Source organism: Anastrepha ludens, chromosome 2, assembly GCF_028408465.1.
Source record: "Anastrepha ludens isolate Willacy chromosome 2, idAnaLude1.1, whole genome shotgun sequence".
Lineage (NCBI taxonomy): Eukaryota > Metazoa > Arthropoda > Insecta > Diptera > Tephritidae > Anastrepha > Anastrepha ludens.
Genome location: NC_071498.1, coordinates 106,279,782 through 106,293,614, shown reverse-complemented (window position 1 = coordinate 106,293,614; position 13,833 = coordinate 106,279,782). Strand labels below are relative to the sequence as shown.

The window sequence follows — 13,833 nt, the reverse complement described above, 5'->3', positions numbered from 1 at the left end:
AAACAATCCATTCGGGCAACAATTGCGGCTATTCCTGTCTCAACTCTCAAAGCAGCAATGAACAACTTTTTACTAAGATGCCGCTCTTGTGTCAACGAGCATGGGGGGCATTTAAATTCAATTATTTTTAAAACTAGTTAAGCTATATTTAATAAAATTTAATGACCTTCAACTTGAAAAATAATAAATGAATTCCATACACTAAAAAAAAAGTTATTTGAGTTTCTTAATGTAGCAAAATTCATCAGCCACCCTGTATGTAGAGTGCTTGGGGAACGCAGGGGCGAGAGAAATATCGAGATTTTTGCTTATAGTCTAGCTACAATCAAGGCTCTGACAAAGACATGGTGCAGGCTCAAATTGGTAAACTTTCATAAGAAGGAGATCAAATCCCTTGGGTGTACAGGTAACATTTCTCTGATTTGGGTTTCATGACATAGATACATAGAGGGAAATGAAATTGTTGGCACCGACTATCGGAGAAAATGTTAATACCTCCCTCGTTTCCAAGTTCCCTAAGCATGTTGCATGCCTGCAGGATCGCAAAGACTTCTGCTTGAAAAACACCAGCAGTATTCGGCAGTTTAAAGGAGATAGATAGGTGTGCCGGATACTATATTAAAAAAAAATATTCTATGAAAATTTCTCCCAGATTATAATACAAAAAAATCTTTCCAACAATATTGCTATTTTGCATTGACATTTTAGGTTCTCAGGTGTTCTTAAAAAGCTCCCTATATGTCTATATCTATCTCAGCTTCGTTATGTGAACAAAATCAAGATATCCTTATGAACAAAAGCGCGCGGGTATAAAAAGTAAATAATAACAAGGAGAAGTTTAAGATCGGAAAATCAACGAATCAGTTGCAAGGAAACGTGAATACAAAAAAAATGCAGGCGATGAAAGTTTCCATAATATTGAAAGGAAAAACACAAAAGGCAAAATAATTAAAGAATTTACTTCGTTCCTCACTGATGTGCGCCTGTATGGTTGTGCTATTGCATGGATGTAACGGCTGCATTAACATCGGCTACAAATTACTTGGCCAAGATTTATACAGAGCCTATGTAGAGACGCTACAGCGTGCACGTTTACCCCACTGCTCTTCTTACAAGATTGTCAATAAATGGTAAAATACATTTAACTGGAGAAAAACGGTGCCAGCTTATTTAATCAAGCACGAAAACTGCCAGAAAGTGAAATTTTTAAGTAATTAATTCCATATAAATCAAGCAGCACTTTTGTAAGTAGCATCACGAGCTTAATGGAAAAAATTATGCTAATACCAAACCAATTAGTAGTTAGACACCGATTTATGTAATTTATTTGGCATAAGAAAATTTGGCGCTAAATTTTCAACACAACTATAAATCAGAGATAATGTTTCAAAAAATAAAACAAAATAAAAAAGTGTATTTATGCATTAAAGCACTAAAGCCAGTTTTATGGCTGATCTTAGTATGTTAACGAAAAGGCGCATTCATTACGCGTTGGCTAAAACTTAGAGTTTACCACAAATTTTTGCCAATCACCGGCAGTACTAAGCGCTCCGAACAGCCTTTGGTGAAAACGCTGAAAACTGGTTGAATTTATGCAAATTTACGCAAATTACGGATAATTTAGATTATTAAGGTCGAGAAACTTTGTACTTCACAGCGCATGGCAATATGTGGGTGTGATGAAAGTAGCCCATGGCGCACATTATTTGAATAGTTTTGGATAGAGCTTACGGAAAACACACATTTTTTACTCTTATTGGCATTTACTTGCAGAATCATGTTTGTAATCACTCAATAGTCAAATTCAGTTTGTATGATGGCTTTTACATCAAAGTCCTACTAATCACCTGTTGAAAAGTTAGCGCAAAGACTACTTTATGTGGTTTTTTTCACTGAATCACAAAGTATCATAGATACTGCGACAAATCATGTGAATAATCACCTACCACCGTAGTCGAATGGGTTGATGCGTGACTACCATTCGCGATTGGAAGAGAGCGTAGGTTCGAATCTCCGTCATACACCAAAATTAAGAAAAACATTTTTCTAATAGGGGTCGCCCCTCGGCAGGCAATGGCAAACCTCCGAGTGTATTTCTGCCATAAAAAATCTCCTCATAAAAAATATCTGCCCTTCGGAGTCGGCTTGAAACTGTAGGTCCCCCCACTTGTGGAACAATATCAAGACGCACACCACAATTAGGCGGAGGAGCTCGGCCAAACACCCAGAAAGGGTGTACGCGCTAATTATATAGGTATCTATAGGTATAATCCCGCGGTAATTGGCATAGATTGCAGGATCCCCCTTCTTATGGATTGAGCAGAGCACACTTAAATTCCAATAGGCAAGCATGTTTTCATCCGACCATATTTCGCATAGAAGCTGATGCATGCACTTCACCAGCTCCTCGCCACCATGTTTGAATAGCTCAGCCGGCAGTCCGTCGGCACCCACGGTTTTGTTGTTCTTTAGACGCGTTATCGTTATTCTCAATTCGTCATGGTCGGGTAGCGGAACGACAATTCCGTCGTCAACGATTGTGGTATTGGGATCTTCACATTCTCTTCGAAATGCACTGCTATCTATGTAAATTTGTTAAAGCGGGCTTCGAACCTATCCAACCTCATTTCAGTATCGGTCCTACTAGGGACCACTGTTCTACGAAAACAAATTAAATAACATAAAAATTGCATACAAATCCTTTCGATACTTCACGCGATCGCCTCTTTCAAACGCATATTCACTTTATTTTGTGCTATGAATAAATAAAATATATTAGCATCACTAAATAAATGTGGAACTTGGTGCGGAAAAGCAGAACCTTTTGAATAATTTTTTCCAATAAAAATAACTAATACGTACACACAGCTTAACGACTAACTTAGAAGTTGAAAGTTCTTACAACTTACCCTTTTGAAATTCACGATCACTGCAGAAACGCATGAAAAATCTTCGAGCTCCCTCCACGTTATTCTTAAACAGATCCAGTGTTTTATTATTTAGACAACGAGCGGTGTATTCGTCGAAGCATTTCATGCCTCTATTAAAGACGCTGAAAATTCAAAATATCAAATTAGCGAAATATTACCACACATTTACTCGAAAGTATGCACACATAGATATTTGCACGAATTGAAATATGTACGAGTACGTTAATCGCTGAAGTACACATATGTATTATACAAGGTGGCGCAAAATTGATCACATATTATTAATCATATTTGAAGTTTGTGACCTAGACAGCTGTAGTTTACAAACTGGCAAGCGTGAAGGTCAACATAAGCATTTCAAACACTGAAAATCATTTATTGTTTCTTCAGTAAAAATGTTATTCAAAAATAAAATTGAATGATTAATTTTGCGCCACTTCTTTTAATTTATGGAAATATAGTTCCCTCTCCTAGAGCAGCATTTTAAAACAAATTTCAAACTTTGCACCCATTTAAAAAAAAATTCTAAAAATTTTCATCAAATTTGAAACTTTTGATCAATTTTTTATGTTTCGGGAAAATGCATAAGGCCACTAGTCAACAAAAATTTCAAACATTTATAAGACTTTTGAGCCACTTTAAACTTACACTTGTTTATACTAAAACAATAGTCACTTACGCTTGCCTAGCAAGTTAAGCAACGAGAGGCGGTAAATGATCTCAACAAATTGTACCGCCTCACCTGTGTCAGTATAACAAGAGCAAAGAAAGCATGCCCAACTGACGCATTAGGTGAGCTCTTATGCATACCACTGATACCCATTTAAGTTGAAAAATAATCTCGTTTAAGCACTTTCAGATTAAAAAGCATCTCCGATTTAAAAAGTGGGAATATAAAAGAACATTTAAGGGTATAAAAATACTTTCGTCATAACCCCCTTCTTTATAGGTTGGATGCATTATCTCCCAAACTCATTCTCTTCAAAAATTTTCAAGTGCTTATTAATGAAGGTATGGAGAAAGAATTCTATTACTTTCAAACCTGGATCCCAGATATGGTTAGCTGCTGGGTAGAAACCCGATGACGGTAAAATAGGGGCGGAAATCAATGGGACTAAATTAAAAAATTCGATTCCAATGGTTTGCATCCAACAATGTTCCAGGCAGAAATACATGCCAACGAGATGCGTGTGAGGGAATGTCTCCGCAGGAAATGACAGAAAGCCACATTTATATACTTTCAGATGGTCAAGCGGCTTTGAAAGCCCTTCTATCAACTGTAAGCACCTCACACACTCTTTGACAGTGTTACCAAAAGCAAGTTATATTTATTTTAACGTAAAACATCTGATCAGTCCAAGGCAGCATCGTTTTGTAGCTGCAAGATCTACATTACCTACCTTATCAGTTTCTTCTGAAGTTTGCTACGCAAGCTTCCAGAGTGGATGCCAAATTGACGCGATATACCCGGACTTCTCTAACTAAATTGTTATTTCTTGGCTTTCGATCGACTTCCCTCAATTTGATTCGATCCTATTTAATAAAGAGTTACAGCACAGTAGTTGTCGATGGGGATTCTTTGAAACAGTTTATTACCACCTTTGTTGTACCCAAGGTAGTATTTTAGGACCTTTATTATTTGTGTTGTTAATTAAAGATATCCGTTTGAGTTTTTCCTCTACTAATTTTCTTTATCCTGATGATCCAAAAGTTTATGCTGGAATAAGATTTTCTTGTGATTCAGCGATTATATAGTTTGATCTGAATAATTTATTCTGAATCGTTTATTTTTTAATCAAAAAAAATTATAAAATCACATTTTCAAAGTTTCAAAATTTATGTTGATAATTTAATTGTAACCAGTATGGCCAGATTACCATTTTCGTAACTTGGTTTAGCATTTTTTTTTTTTTGTTATTTAGTCTCGGAGTTTTAGTTCTTTCTTCATAACATTTTTCTAGCCTGTTCTAATTAAAAATAATGTTTATAATATTGTAAAATATACATTTTTTAAAAATGAGTTCAATAATTCACTCAGTTTTATTTAGCTTTACTTTTTTTAACATCTGGTCGCATTGCCCGCGATTGCAGTTGTTGTCGGTGTTCTTTTGCTTTCTGCAGTCAAATCTCTCTCTAGCTACTGCAGTGTTGCTTAGCTTTGGATATAAAAACGCACAAAAATGCCGATTTAAAGAAAATATAATGCCAAATTTTTATTGAATTACTTAAAGAACTTTGTATGCGTGACAAATTGTCTCTAAAATGTGCGTTTTTTTTAAATAAATGTGATATGGATATGTACAATTTAATTTATGAGTTTTTTTGTTAAAAGAAACGCTTTTGTTAAGGGAACGACTTATTTGCTATATTTCAGGTTATGTAACAAAATAAGATACTCTTTTTGTAAAAATGACGTTATGAATTTTCCGGTATTTTCTGATATTTTGTTGCTTATTTTTACTGCGAATACACCTCTTGATGCCCTATGTCCCACTAAGAATTTATGACCGGTAGAAACGATTACACCCCTATGGTTTTGATTCGCATTTTTTTTAATGTGTAAAAAGGTTATCAATGTTAAGAAGGGTTGAGAGAGGGACATTTAATATTCTTGCATTAACTTAAAAGGAGTAAAAAATTAAATTTGCTCTTTCAAAATATCAAACTTTATAAGAATCAACAAATTTGCATTAGCACTAAAATCTTCTCAGAGTGACCTTTTTTAACATTCTTCTGTTTAATAATACAAATAAAATTACAAAATACCAACCAATAATGATTTCTAATGAAAAAGTCCCATTCGCTAATACTGCAAAATACCTAGGTATTACCCTAGATGCGAAGTTGCGATGGAAAGAGCATATAAAAATAAAACGAAATGAGCTTAACATCAGGCTAAACAAAATGAACTGGCTAATTGGATGGAAATCGCATTTATCCATATATAACAAATTATTGCTCTATAAACAAACATTAAAACCAAACCATTATGGGCCTATGGTGCACAGCTTTGGGGTTGCGCCAGTGAAGAAAATATCAATGTAATACAACGCTTTCAAAACAAAGTGCTGAGAATCATCGTTAAAGCACCCTGGTACGTCAGAAATGCTGATATTCATCGGGACCTTAAAGTTAACACTGTAACTGAAGAAATTAAGAAAATAGCAGAAGCGCACAAAATTCGACTTCAAGGGCATGTAAACGAAGAAGCTAGGAGCATCCTTAGTAAGCCGTGCCCAGTTCGAAGATTAAAGAGGAAAAAACCACATGAACTTGCTGGCTATTAACAGAAAATAAGAAATATTGTTTGTAATTTCTTTTTATCAATTGTAATTTATTTTCGAATCAAACTGCTCGTTAGTTTCTGAACTAGTTGTAGTGTAATTAAACATTGTAATTTACTTATTATGTTTGAAATAAAAAAAAAAATAAAATAAAAAAAATAATACAGTTTTGTTTTAACTTACAGCTTTGGTAGCTTTAAATTGAAAACAAACAAGAAACAAACATCAAACTTAAAAGTTTTCGCATTTTGGATATAAAAAACCACTAAATGTATTGTGAAGAGCAAATGGTTGCCAACACTGCACAACTTGGCAAAAGTGACGTCACGTCCTCCTGATGGGCGCAATCTTATTTCTATCATTCTTGCCCCATCAGGCTTTGCACAATAGAACTCTTTTGGTCACAGTGCGCATTAGCCTAATAATAAAAATAATAATTGTTCAAGCGATATTTATCAGCAGCGACTGAAGAGTGGAAACAGGCGGTTGTGCGTTGAGGAGAGTAAGATTATAAATAGAAGAAAAATGTAGCTGAATATACACAAGCTGTCCTTTATTTATAAGGGTGAAAAACAATAATGATGGGATAATAATAATAGAACTGAATACTACAGATTTTTCTATTATTTTTGTTATTATTATGAGGGGAGCAAGCATTGCTATCTGACAGATTTATTGCGTCCACTTCGTGGATTCAGAGATTTTTCTAAAATGTAAAGAGTTTTTTTTTTAATTTGCACAAAGTTCAAATTTGAAGAACTTCTATAACTTTTGTAGCAGAATGAACAATATTTTCATAAACAAATTATTGAAATTATATAAGAAGCAAATAAATTGTGATTTGGATTCGATGGCAATACTTTATGCCAGCTCATACCATGCGAAGGCAGCTAAAAACCGAAATGGAGAATCTCCAGCTAAGTTAGAACGAGATGAAAATTCATATAAATGGCAGAACTGCTTGGAAAAAGTTTTTTACTCCTTAATGTAACGATAGGAAATCATATAAAAAAATTGTCTAAACTCGTCAATAAGTTCCTGTGCTAAAGTATCTAATGCACTGTATGCTATTTGCCTGTTGGCTGCTTGCCGCAATAAATATGGTTGTTCAGTTCTGGTAGAAAATTCTTTTAGAATTAAACTATTTTTATTATTTCTACGAAATTTTGTTTTTTTTATATGTGCAGCTCAAACTCATAAAAGTTTATTATACGAGTTTATTGCTTCCCATATTTCGCGGTTATAAAATTTTTACGCTTTTATTTTGAGTGTTAGGAATTTCAGCAATTCATCTTTGGTAACTGAAATGGCATCCGTGATGTATCAGAAGTTTAGTGTTTATTAAGTTATTTGCAAAACGGATAGCTTTTCGCTTGAACAAAGTTGACCCTACAGAGGGTCATGTTTTCAGATGAAACTGATTTTAACTTCGGCGGCTATATTGTGTTAATAAATAGAACTATTGTAAATTTGAAATTCCATACATTCATACAAAGTATGACTATTAAGTGCGTATTTTCATCGGTCAGCACTTTTACGCCATTTATTTTTAACGCTCCATATTAAGAGTAGACAAAAATAAAAAAAAATAGGTGGACTTTGTTAAAAATGTGTCCCTTAGCGGATAAGAGTACGCTGTATCAGAAAATCAGATTTGTTTTGGTTTAAGTTTTTTTTTTTTTGAGTCTTTATATTATAGCTAAGATGACGGTTAAGATGAAGATTAAAAGTTTATCTTCCCGAAGCATTCTAGTGAGTTATGTTTATGTTTTTTTAAATAAAAAAATATTTATAGACAGAGCAAATATAATAGCACATAACCAATCATTGTATGATGACCTTTCTGCGTAATCTGTTAAAGTTCACACTTCTGCACAATCTCGTGAATACTTCTTTAGCTCGTCTTTGTCATGAAATTAATTTTTATTTGAAATTTCACTTCTATGGAAACTACCTGTGCATGTTATGATGCTATACTATTAAAAAAGGCACTAAATATTTAATAGAATACTCCCACCTAGATTTTCGCGAATGATGCAAGCGCTCTCATATTTGTCACTTTTTTGTGGGTAGTCTCCAGAGCTTCCACTGAAAATTCGCTTGCGCTGAATTTTTATAAAATGATATGTAAAATAGTAGCAACCTAATTTTTAACAATTGTTAAATCGGAAAACTCTATCACCCCGCATTCAAGAATCAAAATTTTGTATACATTGCTCGTCAGGTCTTTGACATATCGGAGGGTAGTAAGCTTTCCACATGAAACTGGTTGCACAATAATTGATAAATTGTGAGTAACATCTCTGTTAATGACAATAATTTCGGAAGCCCTTTTGCATAAGAAATAAATCGAGCCATGTAATCTGCTGTTCCGAATCCCGTTTTGACTTTACCTGCTATTAAGCCTGATGGACTTCGTTTTCAATTCTCGCTTCATTTTCTCTCTTTCATTTTCGTACTTGCCAGCATTTGAAAGACAAAGAATATGCAATATGAAGTGAAGACTCAAACTATCGAATCCATGAATGATATGTGAGCAACCCGTGCTTATAATTACGAGCGTTTGATATCATACATATACACATACATTTATATTCACACACTTTCGCTCGGTGTTTGTTCGAGTTCCTCTTCCTAATTGTAAGTACGTCTTGATGTTTTTTACACAAATGGAGTAACCTATAGTTTTATGACGCCTCCTAATAGCAGATGATTTTTTTTTAGGATCTGTTTCATTACAAAAATACACTCCGAGGTTTGCCTTTGCCTGCCGAGGGGCGATTTCCTTATCAATTGGTGTTTGGTGCACGGGGTTTCGAGCACAGGCAATACCAAATAAAGGGCTTTCCAATAAGAGGTGTTATTTTGATAAAACATCAGTGGTTTCGCTGCTTGTGTAGCACGTACCGCCGTCTTGTTGAACATAAACGTTGTGCAGATCAATACCATCCAATTCCAGCCATAAAAAATCGGTAATCGTCTCTCGATGGCGCAATCTATTCACCGTAATTGTTGCTCCAGCTTCATTGTCGAAAAAGTAAGGTCCAATGACTCCGCCGGACCACAAACCGCACCAAGCAGTCACACGTTGAGGATAGAGAAACTTTTCAACAATAACTTTTGGATTTTCTGAGCCCCAGATCCGACAATTTTGCTTGTTGACGAAATGGCCTCTTCACTCAAGATGATTTTTCGATGGAACTCCGGATAATTTTCATGCATTTCAACGACCCAATCAGCAAAGACACGACGTTGTTGACGATCGGCCGGCTTGAGTTTTTGTGTTAACTGGACTTTATAAGCCTTAATACCCAAATCTTTATGCAAAATACGGTATAATGACATTTGTGGAATGCCTAATTCCGAAGAACGGCGAGGAATGGACAAACCCGAGTTTTCTTCAACACTTTCGGCTACAACAGGAATATTTTCGGCTGTTCTTGAGCGACGTACATGGGTTTTATTCTTCACATCACTAACTTGTCCTCACAGCTCGAATTTGTTCACCAATTTCTGTTTTGCAGTCCTTGTCCTTCACGATGACCTTGTCCTTCACGATGACCCAAAAATGTTCAAGTTTTACGAACCGTCCGCCAATTTTTCACCAATTTTATAGTGAATTTTAATAATTTCAATGCGTTGTTTAATCGTGTGACGTTCCATTTTTATTAATGGCGTAGTTTCTACTTGTCAAATATCAAAAAATGTGACATCTACCGAAATAGCGGGCTATTCAAAATAACACCTGTTATTGGAAACCCCTTTAGTTATCACGGAGCACCCCATTTGGCTACGGCGGTCGCCAAAAATATGGTTGTAGTGACGTGAAAAGGTGTTGTGGTTTATGGGAATAAGAGTTTTTACGCCACTATTATATTTTTTATTTATTTATTTATATCCAACTCAACAACCTTTTGCCATATTTCAGCATTGGATACAAGGGAAAAAACAATATATTAAATTTTAAATTTGAAATTTAGAGAGAGTAAAAGAGTTAAATACAGGGTGGTGCAAAATTAATAATCCAATTTGGATTTTGAATAAATTAATTTGATCTCTACGCACCCCATGACTTTACTGCAAATAGCAAGGGTCAAATATGATTGGCGTACGACGATATTTACAAAAATCATAAATCTTGTGATAGGGTTACTAATTTTTTCGCCACCTTGTATATAATACAAATAAGAACGAACCTAGCACAGAATCTTATGGGATACTTTTAACTACGGATATGAAACTGGACCAAGAATTATTAACACAAATAGCCTGAGAATGCTCACAAAAATACGACTTGACTAGATTTAAGGCTGAAGATGAGAAATTAAACAATTTCTTCGACTATGAACTTAATACCTTCTGCTCAAATATGAACCAGACGTTATCAATAAAACGGTCCGCGGATGACATATGGCAAAAATAAATTTTTTGTTGCATGGTAGGACTGTTATAAGCTTACATGGCAAATTTCAGCGTGATATGTCACATAGTTTGTTTTCTGTGCTACTGTAAACAAGTCAAGCTCGAGTGTGTTCTTCGAATTTAACGATGGAAATTCAAGTTGAATAAAGAATTTGTTTGAAATTTTGTTATTCCAACAAAATTTCGGCTTCAGACGCCTTAAAAATGTTGCAGGCAACCTATGGGGACTCTGCTCTATCGCGTGCACGTGTTTTCCAGTGGTACAAATCGTTCAAAGAGGGCCGTATATCGGTTGAAAACTTGCCTCACGAACGTCGTCCAGCAACATCAGTAAACGACGAAAACATCGGAAAAGTAAAGGAAATTGTGCTTGAAAATCGCACAAATCGCAAAATCGGTTAACGCTGAATATTATTTAGACGTTTTAAAGCGTTTGCGCGAGAACATTCGTCTTAAAAGGAAGGAATTGTGGAACAACAAGTCATGGTTCTTGCGATCACGATAATGCACCAGCTCACACATCTCGTCTTGTTCGCGATTATTTGAACAAAAATAATGTTAATATCGTTCCGCAAGCACCGTATTCGCCTGATATGGCTCCATGTGACTTTTTCCTTTTTCCCAAGCTCAAGTTGCCGCTCCGTGGAAAACATTTTGAGACAATTGAAGTCATAAAAGAGAATTTGAAGAACACACTCGAGCATGACTTGTTTACAGTAGCACAGAAAACAAACTATGTGACATATCACGCTGAAATTTGCCATGTAAGCTTATAACAGTCCTACCATGCAACAAAAAATTTACTTTTGCCATATGTCATCCGCGGACCGTTTTATTGATAACGTCTGGTTCATATTTGAGCAGAAGGTAAGTTATGCTGAACAGTGTCAAATGCCTTAGCATGGTCAAGAAGGGTTATAAAGTCACAAGATCTTCCATCCATCTAAAGCCCAATATCCTCAGTAACTTTTAAGAGCACATTGATACAACGTCCGTTGGATCTGAAGTCAGATTGATATTCATGAACTAACGACGTGTTTTTGTTTTATTAATAAATTTGGCGATACATTAAATATTCAAGCACATTGGACAGAAAAGGCAGAACAGGGATTACTAAAAAAAGAGTATTTCGAAAAGTGCGATGAAGTAGATTTTTTTCATATTTTTCAACGGATAAAATACCACACATTGGCTTTATGGAATAAAAAGATAACTTTCTCTGCTTTTTTTTGATTCACACCCGTTAACGTTGGTATTATTTTTATTTACTAAAAAATAAATTTGATATCGAGGCTAAGCCAGGGAACTCTTTTTGAAAACTATTGTACTTATTCTTTTTTTATAGTTGTTTGAAGCAATTTTTAATGAAAAATAGAACTTAGTACCTTAGTTATAATTTTTTCCATAGAAGCTCTGTCTATTCACCATTCATACTGTCAGACTTGAAATCCAATGCAGGATCACTCTTTAACTTAACCGAATCTTTAAATTTTACCACAATTTTCTGTAGCACAGTTCATTGACTACTAAATGCGAGAAAAAAACACAGTTGAATGTAAGAATTTTTTATTTGCGCGCTCAGCCGTAACAAATCTGACGCTTAAATATTTAATTTTCATTACACAACTTAAAGAACGCTTACACATTTACGTGCATACAACGGTACTTGCATACATACGTAAATATCTATACCAAGCATAAGCACTACTATAGTCGTTGCCTTTGGATTGCTTTCATTCGGCAAATGGAGTTCTTAAAAAATTCAATAAAAATTATTCAATTTTGCGGCTATTTATTACGTGAAAGTAAAAAGTTCTGAACTTTCTCGTTTTTTCCATGGAATTTGATGATAAAATTAACATCGTTAGGGTAATTGGACTAAATTAAATTTTGCTTGTGGCTAATCTCCGCTTGCTAAGCAATGGAATAAGTGCGGTCATGCGGGTATGACTCCCACATTTCACTGATTTTGTCAACATTTTCGGTGAATGGTCTACAAACGTATAAACGTACAAGCATATAGACGCAGAGCCAATAGTTTTTTTTTTTTGTGCCGCCTACTCCGATTTTGTTTTGATCGTACAATGATTGTGCTGTATTTTATTAAGCACTGCTAAAAATAGTCAAGTCTCCCTTTTAACATGTCTAAACGTATTTATAAACTAGCACAAAAAGCACATGCATTAGAAAAATGTTTAATCGTAAGGGAGTTTCTTGGCATTATTCAAGAAAAATTATCTGGTGAAATTTTTTCACACAAGTAGCATATAATGAAGAGCAAAACTTCTCAAGCACTTGAGACCTTATAACGCGAGGGCCTCCTATAGCACAGCACAGGTATTCAGAAGATCTGAATACGAATCTGAGCTCACAGACTTCCCATCGTCTTACATTTTCGAAGTAAAAGAGGGCGAGCCCCTTAAAAATAATTTATTTGGAAATTTAGAAATAAAACGATTTTTCTTATTTTTCTTTTGTAAATTAGTCAACATCTTGCGAACAGTTCTTTTATTTTTTTAATAATCACAAACTTTTATTACAACTGCAGCGAGTATTAGATTGCGTATACGCAATGTTGACCGAAAGGCCCAATGAAAAAGATAACTTCAACTTGAAATCGGGCTATGAGCAAACGATTAATTGTCAAACATTGTCTTATTTTCAACAGATACGAGCACTCTTCAATTCCTCATAATAGTAAAATTCAACACAACCCAGTATTCAGCTAAAATGCTTCCTAAAAGTACTTGGCTAACGCTATTTTCAGGATTTCCAATACTTTTATTTCAAAAACGCGACAGCTTTGTCTACAGCACTCGATGTTAAGTTGAACGCGCTATGGCACCATATTGCTGAAATCAAGGGTCTTTTTGGCTAAGTCCATCGCTCGATTTAAGACTCCCAATCACTCAGGCGCTGCAGCAACACTGCTCGAGTTCACATTTCAAATCGGCCTGTCGCTCGAGTGCAAAGTGCAAGGATTAAAATTCATTTCTGGATTAGTGTCGCTCTAAGTGCGACAGGTTAGCTTACCTATAAAGCCACTGAGCCAGAATTTATTCTCACACTGAATACTATTTGATATTTTCATTTTGTCAAATTTCTAACTATTGAAGAATGTAGGTTCACAACATAATGGACAAGGTGGCATATAACTAATCACCCTATCGGAAGATTTATAATTTTTGCGAATGGCG

General features: G+C 35.0%; 1 protein-coding gene across 1 annotated transcript in view; it reads right to left on the bottom strand.

Moving 5' to 3' along the window:
- The window catches only part of LOC128855040 (uncharacterized), a 48,834-nt gene that overhangs the window by 11,523 nt on the left and 23,478 nt on the right, over positions 1-13,833 (bottom strand). The window contains exon 2 of the mRNA XM_054089623.1: positions 2,910-3,052. Coding sequence (XP_053945598.1) covers positions 2,910-3,052 — 143 coding nt within the window. The remainder of the gene's footprint in view (positions 1-2,909; positions 3,053-13,833) is intronic.